General features: G+C 51.4%; 2 protein-coding genes across 2 annotated transcripts; both read right to left on the reverse strand.

Moving 5' to 3' along the window:
- Positions 1 to 342: 342 nt before the first annotated feature.
- Positions 343 to 4,099, reverse strand: SNAI1 (snail family transcriptional repressor 1). Its single transcript, XM_076351756.1, has 3 exons — positions 4,008 to 4,099; positions 2,844 to 3,347; positions 343 to 1,551 (listed from the first exon to the last, which is right to left on the reverse strand). The coding sequence occupies exons 1-3, from the start codon at positions 4,084 to 4,086 to the stop codon at positions 1,370 to 1,372; spliced, it is 765 nt and encodes a 254-aa protein (XP_076207871.1). The 5' UTR covers positions 4,087 to 4,099; the 3' UTR covers positions 343 to 1,369.
- A 4,673-nt stretch (positions 4,100 to 8,772) lies between these two features.
- Positions 8,773 to 15,103, reverse strand: RNF114 (ring finger protein 114). The gene is made up of 6 exons (XM_076351898.1): positions 14,974 to 15,103; positions 14,128 to 14,278; positions 12,862 to 12,968; positions 12,004 to 12,118; positions 10,999 to 11,106; positions 8,773 to 10,778 (listed from the first exon to the last, which is right to left on the reverse strand). The coding sequence occupies exons 1-6, from the start codon at positions 15,096 to 15,098 to the stop codon at positions 10,713 to 10,715; spliced, it is 672 nt and encodes a 223-aa protein (XP_076208013.1). The 5' UTR covers positions 15,099 to 15,103; the 3' UTR covers positions 8,773 to 10,712.
- Positions 15,104 to 15,741: the final 638 nt, after the last annotated feature.

Below are 15,741 nucleotides of genomic sequence, written 5' to 3' on the forward strand. Positions count from 1 at the left end.
ACAGGACAAGCCCTTGCGCTTTCCCACATGGAGCCAGGGAGATCCACTGATCCCTGATCCACCCCCCAAGCCTGCATCACTGCACAGCTGCCCCTTCCCCAGCCCCACGGCAGGAACTGACTCAGCCTGCGTTTTCCTCCCTCAAGAAGCAACTGCTCTGCAGATCCCCTCGTGTGAATGCCACTTGCCGTTCACCTGCAGCCAGAGGCCAGGAGCGCAGGACGGGAGCAGGAGAGCTGAGTCCCGCACCCCCACCCAGCCCAGCCCCCCGTCCCCGCAGCACTCCCCACCCACGCTCACTGCTGCATATTCACCCTAAGCACCCACAAAACCCTATTATAAATTAACCATTTTATTGAATATCAATAAACTGTATATAATTATATAAAAAGTTTCATCAGTACAAAATTGTGGCACAAAAATATAAATACCAGTGTACCTTTGAAATGTAAACATCCTCTTTGTAATGATTCCATGAAAACAATGTCCAAAGAAAGATGCATTCAGGAGGCACCTGTCAATACCCATAAATAGGGCTTTTGGCACACACCTGTCGATGGGCAGCCTTGGGACAGGCCACCATTGTATCAGCTGACAAGTGCCTGCTATTAGTCACAGTTCTCTTGAAAAGCAGTTGTTAAGAGTCATATTAACAGGTGCTTGAGTGCATAGCTGCTCTGTAAACAGGGTTGGTGTTTGAAATGGCTACCCATGCCTTTTATGGACACTGTTAATCTCGCAGGCATTGCAAATTGTCATTGTGCTGGGGAGAAGCAGCTGCTTCACAACTACTGGGATACTGTATTATTGCATAGTTACACCTTCTACAGGCGGCGTATATACACTCGGGGAGGGGGGTTAACATTTTGTCCTTCATTAAAAAAATATTGGTTCTTAAAAGTTACCAAGTGGTTACGGTAAAAAAAAAAAAAACAAAAAACAAACAAACACAAAAACCCCCAACCCCCCCAAGCTACATGTTTGCAATGTTTGATACCGGCGGTGGGGCCAGGGTGCAGGTCCAACCCTGCAAGGTGCCGAGTGCCTCCGGCAAGCGGGGGCACCTGCTGAGGGGCTGCAGCAGCAGCGGGTCGGGCTCAGGGCTGCGCCCCCCGAGTTTCACGCACTTGCTTTGCCACCCACGCTTTGCGCCGGAGTCCAATCCTGCACCCTCAGATGCCGGGATGGGAGAAAGATCAGGCCTTCGCGTTGCACAGGAGGCACCGAGCGAGGAGTGTGAGGGTCTCAAGGGCCGGTAGCTGCGTCCGGCCCGGTGCACGCTGCGATGGCGACGGAGGAAACTAACTCCTACAGAAACTAGTTATAATATAGGTATTTGCGCGGTGAGAAGCCTGGGGGAGCCGAGTCCTCAGCGAGAGCCGGAGCAGCCCGTCTCCTCGTGCTTGTGGAGCAGCGACATACGGGAGAAAGTCCGGGAGCAGGTTTTGCATTGGTACTTCTTTACATCTGAATGGGTCTGCAGGTGGGCTCGGAGATTAGAGCGGTCAGCAAAGGCCCGGTTGCAGTGTGTACAGGAAAAGGGCTTTTCACCTATGGGACAAAGAGAAACGCTCCCAATTAACCAGTGCATCAACACATGGGGAATATCAAAGAAGGAGCCATTCATTAGCCAAAGTTTGTGAAGAGTACAGTGAAAAGAAGTGCTGGCTGTTATTGTTCGGAGGGAAAGCCGGGAGAGGTATGTACAGCATTCACTTCGGGGAAAGCCACGGACTTGGGAATTTCCTACTCCCAGAAAAACCTCTCCTATGAGCCATGGAAAATTAATGCTGGAAACATCTGCAAGCAGCAAGGCAGTTGCACATACAAACGAAGACACGATATTCGTCTCCTGCCTGGAGCCAAGCGAACCGTTTGCAGAGAGGCAGGAAAGCCAAGCACTATGTGTTAATTATATCATAGCAGGCAGCGGCTGAAAGGCGCCAGCGCCAGGGTGAGTATAGCTATTTCCTCTGCCGAACCTCGCGCTCCCCCTTCTCCCGCCCGGCTCGCATTGAAAAGCCTGGCCAGGGCAAATTCCTCCCAGAAAGACTCTTTTGGAGGAAACAAATGTGTATGCTCAATTTGGAAAGCACAATTAAGTCTTCCCGGCTTCCTTCAGCCATCATCCTTAGTACGTTAAGAGGGTGTGAAATCAGTGCCAAGTAACAATTACACTATCCCCGCAGCCCCACAAAGGATGCTCAGGAGATGCATTGTATGGGCGGCCGTGGCAGCGGGGCAGGCTGCAGCTGCGGCACCCGGACCCGCACCAACAGGTGCAGGGGGTGGCCGGCCCCGCGCCCCCAGCACCTGCCCGCTGGCCTCGCCAAGCCTCGCTGCAGTGCATCTCGGCAGCGGGTGTGCTTTGAGCTGAGCTCATCGCTGCTGAGCGGGACGGCGGGTTGGAGGCCATGGTGGTGGGCAGCCAGGTCTGGGGTGCTGCCCTGGCTGGGGATCCTGGCCAGGAGCCCTTGGTGTGGGCAGGGAGGGATGCTTCGGGCATGGTGGGGCACAGGGAGGAAGTGCTCCAGCAGTCTCACAGCCCCAATTTATGAAATTGGGCTGAAGCGTGTGCCGTCACACCGCGGCTGATGGGCTGGCTCGCGGGCAGGCACGGCACTAACAGCAGTGGCACAGATTTACAAGCTAAGCCTTGACCCTGCGCTCGGTTCCAGCCAAGAGGATATTTAAAGGACATTTTAGAGATGTGCCAAGGGGGTTTGGGAAGCCCTTATCTTCCCAGATAACACCCAGCCCACCGATTTGCTGGGGGTGGTGGAGCTGGGAAATGGGAGGCGATAAGGGAGGGAGGGAGGGAGAGGGGCGAGAGCCGGCGTTACCGGTGTGTGTCCGGATGTGTCCCTGCAGCAGCCAGGGCCGGGAGAAGGCCTTGCCGCACATCTTGCAGACACAGGGCAGCGTGTGGCTCCGGATGTGCATCTTGAGAGCCCCCAGGCTCACGTACTCCTTCTCGCAGTACTTGCAGCTGAAGGATTTCCTGGCCTGGGCATCGCAGTGCAATTGCTTGTGCTTGGAGAGCCCGGCGAAGGTGGAGTAAGCCTTGGCACACTGGGCGCAGCGGAAGCGCTCGGCGGCGGCGGGGGCCGAGGCCGGGCTGGGGGGCCCCGAGCTCTTGCCTTCATCCTCCTCGCTGGAGAGCGCCGTCAGGTCCAGGGCGGGGGCCGCACCACCCGCCGCCTCGCTGCCCGGGCCGCCCGGGAAGAGGCTGGAGAGGAGCCCCGCGTCCCACACCAGCGGCGGGTAGTAGGCGCCGGGGCCGAGCACCTCGGGCGGGGGGATGACGGGCAGCGGGCACGTCTCGTACAGCAGCGGGGCGGCCAGCACTGCGGGAGGCGGCAGCGCTCAGCGGGGGCCCGATGCTCCCCATGGGAACGGGGGCGAGGGGGCCCCGACCCACCCCCGCGGGGCTCCGCATCCTGGGGAGCGGGGTGCCCAGTCCACCCCCGGGGGGGCTCCGCCCCACCCCCGGGACAATGGGACCCGATCCCAGGCCATCCCGCGGGAGCCTCGCGCCCCACCCCGGAGCCAGAGGAGCAAAGGGACCCCAGCCCACCCCACGGGGGCGCAGAGCCCCAGCCCACCCCGGGGCAAAGGTGACCCCACCCCACGGGGGCTCAGCGCCCCTGACCGCCCTGCTGCGAGGGATCGGGGCGAAGGGGGACCCCGCGCCCCTGCCCACCCCCGTCATGGGGAGCTCCCCGCGCACCCGTGCCCACCTCAGGGGGGAGCCCCGGCGCCTCCGCCCACCCCGGAGTACCAGGGGGGCGGCTCGACATCCCGGGACACAGGGGATCCCGCGCCCCATCCCACCCGAGATGCACGAAATTGAAAAAAAAAACCAAACACCCCCGCACCCCTGCAAAAAGTCAGTCACCCATCCGCTCCCGTGTGGAGACATAAGGAGATCCCGCACCGGAGCCCTCGCACCACCCCGCGGAGCGCCCCACGTGCGTGGCCCGTCCCGCCGCGCCCCGTCCACGCACCGGCCTGGCTCTCCAGCTCGCTGTAGTTGGGCTTCTTGCTGGCCGAGAAGTGCTTCTTCACCAGGAAGGAGCGCGGCATCTTGCAGCCCCGGTGCCGCCGCCCGCTGCGGGGCCGTCGCGCCGCCGCGCCCGCTAATATGGGCCCGGGGCCGGGGGGGGGGGCGGCGCGGGGGCGGGGAGGGCGGTGCGGGGCCGCCCCCGGGCCCCGGAGCCAATGGGCCGGGCGGGGCGGGCGCTCGGCAGGTGTCGGCCCCGCGGCCGCCGGGGGCTGAGCCGGGCCGTGGGGTTGCCACGGGGCCGTGGGCTCCGCTCCCGCGGGACGGCCGCGCTGCCTGCCCGGGTGCCCGCGTGGAAATCGCCGCCGCCGCCGCCGCCGCCGCTGCTGACGATGACGACGGGCCATTTCTGGCTTCTCTCCGGAGTGTTTCCCTGTGCCGCGCTACCCGCGGGGACCAGCCGATGCTCCGGGGGGAAGCAGGGCAAGGAGCCATGCGACAGACCCTCGGTCTCTGTGCCCGAGCCGGGGAGACTTGCAGCAGCGGGGCTGGAGGAAAGTGCTGTGCCGCGAGGGTGATCCCCGGCCCCCCCCACGCGTGGCTGTCCTTGCCCCTGCCCCACCGCTGGGGACTGCGGTGCAGATTAGGACAAGCCTCCGCCGCGTCCCGCTGCTCCTAAGCACTGCCGGGACACAGCCCGGCGGGGGGAGCATGCTTCGCCGCAGGTTATTAATCCTCTGAGAAGAGGCAATGACTTGCGAAGGAGCGGGATGGATCCAGCACGGCCCTTGCTGACTCCCTCCCCCAGTCAGGGGTCGGGGCACCTGCCCGGACATGCTTCTCCCTTCTGCTGGGCAGGTTTCAGGCAGCGCAGCCTCCCCTAGCAAGCTGCCCTCTGATTTTCTTTTCCCCTGCCTTCCCCTGACTCCTTCCCCACAGGCATGGCAGTGTGGGTCAAACAGCCCCAATGAGGCACACGCTCCTTTTGGCTTTCTGCTCCCCAGGGGACACGTGCCCACGGGAAGGTGCCCAGGTCTTGCTAGCGGATGCTGGGGGAGTGGTGAGCAGAGCCGGAGCGGTCCCCCCGGCCTGGCAGTTAAAAAGCCCAGCCTGGGCTTCCAGCTCACCCCGTCCCTCCGGCTCACGTGGGGATTTCCCCGCTGGAAGGGCTCAGGGCATGGGTCCAGCCACCTGCTGCAGGAGCCACGCTCAGCTCAGCTCCAGGCCAAGACAGCTGCTGGCGGCGGGCGGCTGCGGGAGGAGGAGGAACGGGACCTGCTGGGAATGCCTCCTCGCTGCCGGCCAGCGGCCAGCCCTGCCACTCAAAAAAGGGCCCGTGGAGCCGGGCCACTCGTGACTCAGCCTTCACACACTGTTCTGCCAGCCCTCGCTGACCACACATTACTGTTTAGCCACAACCCACATGAAATGCAGAAGTGGGGAGCAAAGCTTTCCACTGGCATGGCTGCAGTGCAGGGGGCTGAGCTCACTGTCAGTCTTTCCTCAGGGCAGGAACAACTTGGAAAGCTTATTCTACCAGCCACACGCAGTCCTGCAGAGACGAGACGTGTTTGCAAGCTCTTCTCCTGCAGCCACGTGCTCTGGAGCTGGATCCGTCCCTCCTTTGCTGCAGAATTGCCCATGGCTTTCAGCAGGTGTTTATCTGCACAACTCATCCCTGGACCAGCCTGAGGTTCAGGGGAAAATGTGCCCCCAAAGGCCTTGGGGGATGCAAATCACAGAGGCCTGGTCCACCCCATTTCTCGTGGGGGTCCAGAGGTGCAGCACCCTGCGGTGCAGGGGGCAGCAGCCCGGGTCCTGCTGCAGGTGCCTCCCCTGATGCCTCGCCAGTGCCCCCCCACACTCCACCACCTGCCACGGATGTGGTTACCTTGGGGACACTTGTACGAGGAACCCAACTAGGTGGTTTTCTTTCAAGAAGAAAAGCCTGCTCCTCTGTTCTTTCAGAAATGTTAATGATAGATCTGTTCCAACCACTGCGCGTGGAAAAAACTTGCATGTGCTAGAGGAAAAAATCGAGATCAAGTGACCTGACCTGCCTGTGCCCGTGAGCCAGCAAGCTGTGGGACAGAGAGCAGGAGACCAGAGGGGAGGGGAAGCTCTGCAATGATTCACGGACTGGAAATGGCAGTGGTTTCTCAGCCCTCCCACCCTGCACCAGAGCACCGCGGAGCACAGCTGCTGAGCCCCAGGGTGGTCAGAGCAGCCCTGCACCAGCCCATGGCACAGCTCCAGCCCCAGACCCACATGGACTAGCCCAAGGAGCTCTCAGGTACACGCTAACCACCTCCGGAGCGGCAAGTCTGCTGCAAATTCTTCCTTTTACTTTCTTTGGCCCCGTGGCTCCATGAAGCATCTCAAATACCCTGCTGCGGAGCAAGGCTCCTGCCGCCAAGGGAGCCTGTGATGGGGCAAAGGGAAGTTCTGGCCGTGAGGGGTGGGGATCAGGCGTGCACCCTCGCTGCAAGACCGGAGGAGCTCCGTGAAACCGGAGCCCATCGCAGGCCCCTGAGCCTGGTGGAGGAGGACGGGGAGGAGCGCAGGGCCGGGAGGTGCGAGCCCCGTTCTCTCCAAAACGCAAGACCTCCCTCTGCTGTCGGCGCACGCCGTGCCGGCCACCGCTGCAGCTGCCGCAGCCCCCGGGGTGGGTTTCTTCCCCTACGCTGAGGTAATGGCAGGGAACCTCATTGCCTGGGGGTACTAAAACAGCTCCCAGAAGCTCCACTGTATTATTTTTTTAAAGCCCGGTGTCTGAGCGCTAGGTAAAGACAGAACAAACGTGAGAAGAACTGGAAGACAGACCCAAGCCTGTAGCGACGACACTTATTTTCACTAAGCGCTGAGTATTTTCTGGAGTTTTGGGGAAGGAAAAGGAAGTTTTTGTAGTGGTTTCAACAGTCCTCGTTTGTATCACCTGGAGAATAATGTAGTTTACCCATAAAAAATGAGTTGCTTTTGAAGAATGAAGCATGGACCAATACAACTGTGACGTGAAGCTCTGCATTAGAAAAACAAACAAAACCTCACCCCCAAAACAGGCAAATGCCCTGTTGTCATTTTTAGTATATTTAAACCAAAGAAAAGCTTTAGGACTGTGAGCACATCCCTCATTTGCTTTTCTGTGACTTAACATAGCCTTGGTATTGCGTGAGAGGTTAATCCTTCTTACGCTGCTCTTACCAGTGACCATCCAGTACAGCTGGCCAAAGGCCTTGAAGCAAATTTGCTGTGCCTTTATCAATCAGGTGACATGAGGACCCAGAATATACCGTTAATGCTCTATTATAGATGGGATCCTTTACAAGATCTCATCCCCCGCCCCCGTGTAAGGAGACCAGGGGGATTTATTGCCATAATTCCAGATGAAGCGGTGCCTTTGTGTTAGACAATTAATGCTGACAACAATTTATCGGACCTATTAAAGCCAGGCTTTGACTGGAGACAGATTCATTTAAAAAAATAGCTCAGCTGCAAGCTTGTCTCCTCCCATTCTGTCCCTCTCCCCCTGTGCTAATCATCCTCCTAAGGCTGACTGCCTGTGCCAGACACAGGGAATTTCACAGGTCCGAGGTGGCCCGATTGCATTATCACCAACAATGGGCACTTGGGATTTGCTGCGGCTACAAGATCAGTTGCTGACGAGGTGAGGGCAGCTCTGGCAGAGTAATTCACTCTTCTGCAGTAACATTCCACTGGATTTAGAAGCCCAAACTAGCTTGTTTTATAATAAGGCTTTTTTTCACCACGAGTTTCTGCACACAAATGAGATGATGCACGGCTATACACAGAACACACGCGCCTCTCAACAGAATGTCTTTTTAAATCAACCAGCAAATACCAGTAAGACATAGCACAGCGTGTGTAAACACGTTTGTATTTGTTTAGTTGATGAAGTCAGCAGCATAGAGACACAAAGCTCTTCAGCAGCCGGAGTAAGTGGAAGTCTACGGCTAGGTTTATCTCCGAGCGGTTCTATGGATGCTCGTCACAGCACAGAAAACAGTGCTGTTGAATTCTGCTGTTACCAAGCTAGCAGGTGCCAGGACATTGCTTCTAACTTTGATTAGCGTAGGAGTAAAAGTAGAACTAGCGTGCATTTTCCAGTCAGTATTTTTGGTCTGCACCTTCTGTGACATAACTCCCAAGTAATAAATTGGTGCAAATCAAACCCAAGTTGTATAGTCAAGGAACGGGTCTGCACAGACAGGGTACCATCACCCAGCACGAGCAATTTCTGACCGGTCATTGCTGCCAGCCAGACTTCACCTCCTCATTTGGATCCACCTAAACTGAGGACAACACAAGGACACAAACATCACAAACTTGACAGCCAGAGGAGTTAAAGCTATGGGAGCTGTAAGGATTTCAACAGAAAAGCCCTGCTGGATGGCCACACTTTCCCGATTTAACAAGAAACTCTAGGAGGGGTTTGTTTCTACGGCTTATAGGAGTATTCGCATACAAGATGCCACCCGCAGTATTCCGGCCAGCTCTAGCAGAACTTGCTCTGAACTCAACCTGAACTATTTTTCATAACCTGCGTGGTCCACTGTTTGAAAGATTGTAAATAAAGTTGCAACTAACCAGTACAAAATATTTAATGGAAGCCAAAAGTTGAAGCCTCTGCATTTCTCAACGTCTATCGTGCTCCCTGCAGCGTTACACAGCCGCTAAGAACCATTTTTAGGGAGGTGCTGAAATGAAATGTATGGACCACAAGGAAGAAATGACGAGAGTTGACACGAAGATAGGATTTTATAAATTAAATGACCTTTATTTGTAACTTGTCTTCAAAAGTCAAAAACATGACAAAGTAATTGCTCGGAAGCTTCTAACTGCTCCTTAAACGTTTTATCAGAATTGCATGGAAGTGCACTTAGAATAATAGCAGAAATCTAGATTCCGGTCAATGGGTACCGCCAAACTGCGTTCTAGCCAGAACCCAGAAATCCCCATCCAACCACTAATACATTGTAATCTCTTTGCAGATCAAGCATTAAAAATAACCAACCCCAAACACAGTACTTTTTCCACAGTACCATGAGATTCCTCCCCTCTTCAAGACTGAGCTTCCAGTCACCGAGCAGATACTTAAGGATGAGTCTGTAATAGCCCACACCAAGTTGGGGACAAACATACTAAAACCAAGTTCAACTTAAATATGTTAGAGGTCTGGCTGGACACGAAGTTTAATCAAGAGGTTTTAGCTGGGGTGTGTTTCATTGTTTTAAGGGTAAGGCTATGCTACAGTCTGCAGAGTGCAATGATATCAAGTTTACTGGTCAAATAAATTAATTAGTACTCAATTCTGTGGTGATGCAGGTCCACTGCTCTGATTAAACATGCTTAAATTAGACTAGACATCTCAACACTACTGTGATTTACAAGTTCTGGTCAGGTGTCTTAGATCATTAGATCTCAGCATCTTGTCTGTGCAGCTAATGAAAATGTGAAACTAAAAAGGAATCTCTATAGTGAAAGTGCAGACTTGAATACAGAGTATCCATTTACCATGTACTGGAATTGTCATCCTGCTTTCTGGGTTATATTTTACTTTTTCTTTGAAAGCTATACCTGCATACTATACATATTATATGGAAAACAATCTAAGTACAGCTTCAGCTACTTTAGCGACATTTAAATGAAGAACAGGAATTCAAAATACCTGTTAAAATCTGTAATGCAGAAAGGTAGTGCTATGCAAGTGCTATGAATTATTAGTCAGTTTGCTACCAGCTTGCCTTGAGAGATGGAAAAACTAGGAATATATATGAAAATTTTAGTTTAAGTAGAAAGCAGAGGTATTGGAAAAAAAATTCTGAATTCCCCTACCAGCATAAGGCTTAAAATCACTAGAAAACCAGTTTCAAAAACACCAATTTAATCATAAAGCCAGCAAATATGATTAATATTTGCTAAGATAGTTAAAATGCATCATTTTTTAACTAAGACCAACATTAAAGTTTATTTTCCAGGCTACAAATTCTGGTCAAAGTAGGGAAGAAAGTAATCATCACGCATAGAACTAAAATATTTTTAACTAGTTGCTTACACAGGTGCAAAGATTTGCTAAGAAAGTTTGTAGTTTGAAGACTCATACTGAAGACGTTTTCCATATAGTTGAGAGGCTGCGTGTAAGAATTTAAACACTGGGAACCATTATGAAGTCACAGGCATCATAGGTCACTTTAAATGAGAGCTGGTCTGACAATGACAGTTAGCACCTAGAGGTCTCACTACAGGAAAACAGAGCTACAAATACACCTCTCGTACTATCATTTAAGATTTGTAAATGAGATTGGGGAGAGAGATTTATTAATTAGTTCAGGCCATTCCATTTGGTATGTTTTTTGGTTTTAGACAGCCAAATGAACACAGCTGCAAAAGAAACCAAGAAATAGGCATCGGTAAAGGAAAACAGGTTTGTCTCCTCCATGTTGACTTACAATTAAGCTTTGTGTGAAGCAAGTAAGAAAATTAGGCTGACGGGGTTGAATGGCATAGACCATGTTAACAAGAGACTGGTACAGAAATATCAAACCAGGATTTGAAACTGAGATAGGGATTAAAAAGTCTTCCGTATTTCTGGATGCCTGAGTTCATCTTGGGACGTACAGGGAGAAGTGCGAGGATGCTGGGCATTTCCCCCTCACGGAAGCTTGGTTTTACAGTTAATCTTCTAGTTGGTTCATTTATCCCGCAAAGAACGCATCAAAACCTGTGCCATCATATCATCTTCATCAGCATCATAATCCTATGAACAAAGGGTACAGAAATTCTTTTACTGCAACAGCCATGCTGGTTAATACAACACCAAATAAACAGAGAAAAGCTGTCTCTTCCTTTGACTTGCCAATAATCCAATTTCTCTCATGATACCATCTGCATGGATGAGATTTCACAGTAGTGGCTATGTAAAAAAGCTGGGTTTTACGAGTCATCAGGCTGTATTCCAAGGGTGAGGAAACACATACCACAAAAGTATCATATGAAAAGCGATGTCGTCTTTGAAGGTGCTCCATGAAGTTAGCACTCCTGTAATTTGGATCTCCCCATGGCATTGAGGCACAAATTGGGCAAACCTTCAAGAAAAACCCAAAAAAGCCAATTAAGCCCCGACGGTTAAGTGCTTTAACATTTACAGTAGGACAAAGACAGCATGGAAGATTGAAGTTCGAGGTTTGTGACAACCACTATTCTATATGCAAAGTGATGTCAATTAGTTTGCTGGGACATTTAATACAACAGCCTCAGATAACCCCGAATAATTTGAATTCAAGTCTTAGACCTCTGAACTGGAGTGGCTTACTCTTCTCTCCACATTCTGAAAATCAGAATTGACTACAGCTGTTTGCTTTAGAAGATTTCAGCCTTTATTTCTCAGTAACAGAAAAGTTTCCTTGATCTCCTTTGCAAAGATCACTTCTCTCCAAGGGAAAAAAGGAACTTTTTTCCTAAATAATTTGAATTCCAAAAAGCTTTCCAGAAAAATGAAAGTTCCAAATTCAGTTCCATGTCTTGCAATTCCTTTTGTATGAGAGGGAGTATCAGCAGATAAAGATTACTAGAATGATACGCTATTTTTTGCAAGCATTTTCCCCAATGGTTTGTAATACCTTCTTGCTGACAACAGCAGAGGGGAAAATTAAATGCCTGACTTTTTTTGAAACTGTATCTTACTAATTTTATGTTTGTTACTGTGTCTAATTAACTTTGAATGTCTGCCATTTTTCAAATATGGAAGGAGGATGTGACCTAGCTGCAACAGGAATAGAGGCTAGTCACCTCCAGAGAACGTATCGAAAACCAACATCAAAATTATGTAAAAGTTAAATGCATGAACAGCATACCCACATTTGACTTTAACAGGAGTAATTATAAATATGTACTTAACTTCAAGAGTAAGTCTCTAATTCATTGTTTCAAAGGGATTTAAGACTAGACTTTATTGCAATTCTTGCACGAAGACTTTTTATTACCACTTGTTTTGCATCCATGCTGTGCAGTGTTTTGCAGTGTTCAACTAGTCCTTCTTGATCAAAGTTTTTCTCGCTGCAATATGGACAAGGAAAGGTAAAGCGATTTGGGAAGTTCCTGGTTGGGGGGAGAAAAAGAGGTTATTTATCGCTGTAAGAAAGTTAACAGTAAAAGCTTTAGGATTCAATACTCAAAAGTTGTATTACCAGCTCTTAAGAATACAAATAATTTAAAGCAATAGTCTTATTCTATGCAATTAAGACAAGCTAATTTTAAGAATCAGCTTTTTAATTCCCAACAATAGCTTAAGGAAGTCTTAATATCATCCATATTTACACATAATGAGAGCTCTTCTACAAATGTTATCAATGCCATTTACCACCTTGTTTGATTTTTTTTTTTTTAAATGCACAGGGTACCGCCCAGTATGCTACAATGCAGATGAGTGCACTGCAACGAGTCCTACTTCCCTTCGTTACAAGTTACTACAATCAAGAGACAGAAAGATAAAGTTTTTATTTAAAAAGTAGCTAGTTTTACCGAGTACCCTGATCTTTAAGATGCCTAGTGCATGGACTATGTGGAAAGCAGAACAGCTTGCCTGTGAACAGTCAGATGCAGGATTAAGGCTTAGTTTTTAACAATGTAAAAGGATTAAAACAATTAATACCCAAACTGAGCAAGGAGGTAAAGTCTACTTTTACTCCAAAATTCTAGTTCGCGTGAAACCCCGTAACGTAAATTTTTTAAAGATTCTTCTCAGAAGAATCAAAATTGAGATTTTTATCATGATTAGTCAGTAACAGCCCTGTTTTTATGACAAAAAAAAGGACAAGTATTTCCAGAGAAGAGCTAGTTACCTGGTGTTGTGAAGTGGTTCTTTAGTTACGGCTTTCACACCTTCCATTATATAATTCTGGTACTTTGAACAAGAAGCTGCATGGCTACGCATCTTTGAGAGATACATCTGTGCAGGCAACAATTGCATAGCAAGGTTAATTTAAACTATTTGCAGTTACTTCTACACTTTTAAGCAGAAATAGTAAACATGTAAAACAAAGCAGCTTTCTGCAGACAGTGTTAAAGCAGGAAAACCCAAACACTTCAGGTTGGTGAGGCAGAAAGCTTTGAGATTATAGATTAGTTAAGCTGTAACTTTGCTGCCTGTAATATTTTACAAATACAACACTGTTCAGGACAGCTCACTTTTCTTAACCTATACTATAGTATAGTATAAAAAAAAAAACCCCGCTTCATATAAAGCCAGTTTACCTGGTCACTAAGGAGAAGAGACAGCGTATGGAAAATAATTTGGCTTTTAGTACAGATCTTGGTGTAGATTGATTGCTAATTGTTGAATCCCATTAATGAAAATTGAAATTTACAATAAGGAAATCTGTAACTCAAGGCACTACATTTTTCTAGCAGCTGGAATGAAGACAGAATGAAGACACTACCCAGAAGTAAAACGTGAAATTAACCCAGAAGTAAAACGTGAAATTAACCCAGAAGTAAAACGTGAAATTAACCGAACTGTTACCCTCACCTTAGTGCGTCTAGTTATCCTTTTCTTGTTGCTTTGCCATCTGCTAAGATATTTTCTTATACGTTCAATTAACGCTAAGAAGCCCAACTTTACAAAGAAAAAAGAAATGACAGGAAGGATGCCATGCAAGCATTCAACATGCAGGACACTAAAAAACAGTAAGTCTATGGAATACACTACCCATAAGACAACTTTGACTCATAACTATTTCAAATGAAGCAAATAAGTTTAAGAGCCAAAGATATCACTATCTAAAACCCACATCCACTGTTTCATTACGACATTCCTCCCACAGACACGCTCACAGAAGCAACTTCAGAAGCAATATTTTACTATAATTTTAAAAATCAGTGTCTTCAATTTGAAATTCACTTCCTGAAGAGATAACAATAAAAAAAACCGTGGAAAGAATGTCAACATTCGGGTGCTGCCTATATAAAATATCTTTAGCACTTATCAGAACAAACATTTTGACTCGATTCTGCAGAACGCTGAAGAGCAAGCACTTTATTTCCCTCTAAGCAGTACGGCCAAGCATGTAAGTACATGTCATGTACTTAATTTCCAAATACTTTCATACTTTTTTATTGCAGCCATTGCAAGTGGTTTCTGTCGTTTCAATTTGCTTTTCCAAGTCCAGAGCTCTGCTACCAGGTGACAGGGTACTGCGGCAGACACCACAAACTGGCTTTTTTGGCTTAAGACATTCCTGCAGGCACGGAGTGCAAAAGCTAGGGTGGGAGAAAAACAGTAGGTGGTGAGAACAGCCCTGCTGGACACGCAATGTAAACACCCAGAGGCCTTCCACGTCTTCTGCTCTAAGTGATAAGAGTCTGAAGAAATGATAGCTAATAAAACAGCAGCCTGTTGACATTTGTGCATGAAGGGAGGAGTACGATTCTAGTTCATTATTATCTAGCTCAGTGTTATTAGCTTTTGGACAGTGCTCTGCTCCCTCAGTTTCCCCATCTTCCAGGAAGGAAAGTAACCGAAAGTGAAAGAATGTTAGCTTTTATCCCTGCTGGGTTTTCTTTGTTTGTCTGTTTGTTTTTCCCTTTCATGGAAGCCCCAGGCCACCCGTAAGACGCTGCTGAAGAGCGGAGCTGCCTGCGGAGCCCCCTTATCCTCAGGCAGCGCTGCTTGACCCCATCTCCCCCAAGGGGATCCGGCCCCCGCCGCGCAGGCGGCGGCCTCGTCCGTTCCGGCCCGCCCCGCTCCCGAGGGAGCGAAAGGGGAGGGCTAGGGGCAACCGAGCCGCGGCTCCCTCCCGAGGCCTCACAGCCCCCAGCCCAGGAAGGCGCCTGCGGGCCCAGCTCCAGCTCCCCTCCCGCCGAGGGCTGAGAGGGCCCCAAACCACCGCCGCCGCCGCCGCCACCACCGCCACCTCAGGCCCCCGCGCCGCGCCACGCCGCCGGCAGCCGCTCACACGTGTCCGCAGGGCACGCGCACCGGGCTCTCGTACACCTCCAGGCACACGGGGCAGGTGAAGCGCGACAGCGGGTCGTGCCGCCGCTCCGGGGAGCGAGAGGAGCCGCCGCCGGCCACCGCCATCTTCCCGCCGCCACTCCCCGCCCCGCCAGCCAACCGGGGAGCGGCCCGTGCGCAGGCGCAGCACCGCCCCCGTCGCCGACACAGCCCCTCCGGGGGCGTGGTCACGCTTGGTGGGCGTGGCACAAATACGGGGGCGTGGCCCGGGGCTGCCCCTGCCCCCGGCGCCGCCTCAGCGAGTCGGCGGCCGCGGGGACCCCGCTCGGGGCCTGCGGGCGGCGGGGCCGGCGGGAGGGGCCGCCCTCGGGGGGGGGGGGGCGGGCCGGCGGCACGAGGGCGGGCGTCTCACGGCGGGCCGGCGGCGAGGCCCGGTCCGTCTGCCTCTGCTGCGCTGTTCGCCGTGCGCGGGCGTAGGCACGGCCGAGCCGCGGGGTGCGACGGCGTCGGCTCCTTCCTTTACCTTGACGGCTGCTCCGGCTCTGGAACGGCCCCTGACCCCCCTCCGGCTCTTCTCTGGGATCCCCGGGCCGAGGCGATACAGAAACTCTTTATAAAAGCACAATGATTTAACGACGGAGCTTTGTTGCAGCCAGCGCGTGAACACGTCCCACGGAAATCAAACAGCCGCTCCGTCCCCCGGTTGCACCCCTTCCCTCCGCCCTCCGCGCCTGGGGAAGGCCCCACCGGCCGGGCGGGAGCCGTTCCC

The sequence above is a fragment of the Aptenodytes patagonicus genome, chromosome 14 (assembly GCF_965638725.1).
Source record: "Aptenodytes patagonicus chromosome 14, bAptPat1.pri.cur, whole genome shotgun sequence".
NCBI lineage: Eukaryota > Metazoa > Chordata > Aves > Sphenisciformes > Spheniscidae > Aptenodytes > Aptenodytes patagonicus.

Excerpts from the sequence above, each read along its gene's own strand:
- SNAI1 (XM_076351756.1), bottom strand. The coding sequence starts at position 4,086 with ATGCCGCGCTCCTTCCTGGTGAAGAAGCACTTCTCGGCCAGCAAGAAG. Across the intron at positions 3,348-4,007 it reads CGAGCTGGAGAGCCAGGCCG|TGCTGGCCGCCCCGCTGCTG; the intron begins GTGCGTGGACGG and ends CGCCTCCCGCAG. Across the intron at positions 1,552-2,843 it reads ACACATCCGGACACACACCG|GTGAAAAGCCCTTTTCCTGT; the intron begins GTAACGCCGGCT and ends TTTGTCCCATAG.
- RNF114 (XM_076351898.1), bottom strand. The coding sequence starts at position 15,098 with ATGGCGGTGGCCGGCGGCGGCTCCTCTCGCTCCCCGGAGCGGCGGCAC. Across the intron at positions 11,107-12,003 it reads GCATGGATGCAAAACAAGTG|GTTTGCCCAATTTGTGCCTC; the intron begins GTAATAAAAAGT and ends TTTTTCTTGAAG. Across the intron at positions 10,779-10,998 it reads TTTCATATGATACTTTTGTG|GATTATGATGCTGATGAAGA; the intron begins GTATGTGTTTCC and ends CTTTGTTCATAG.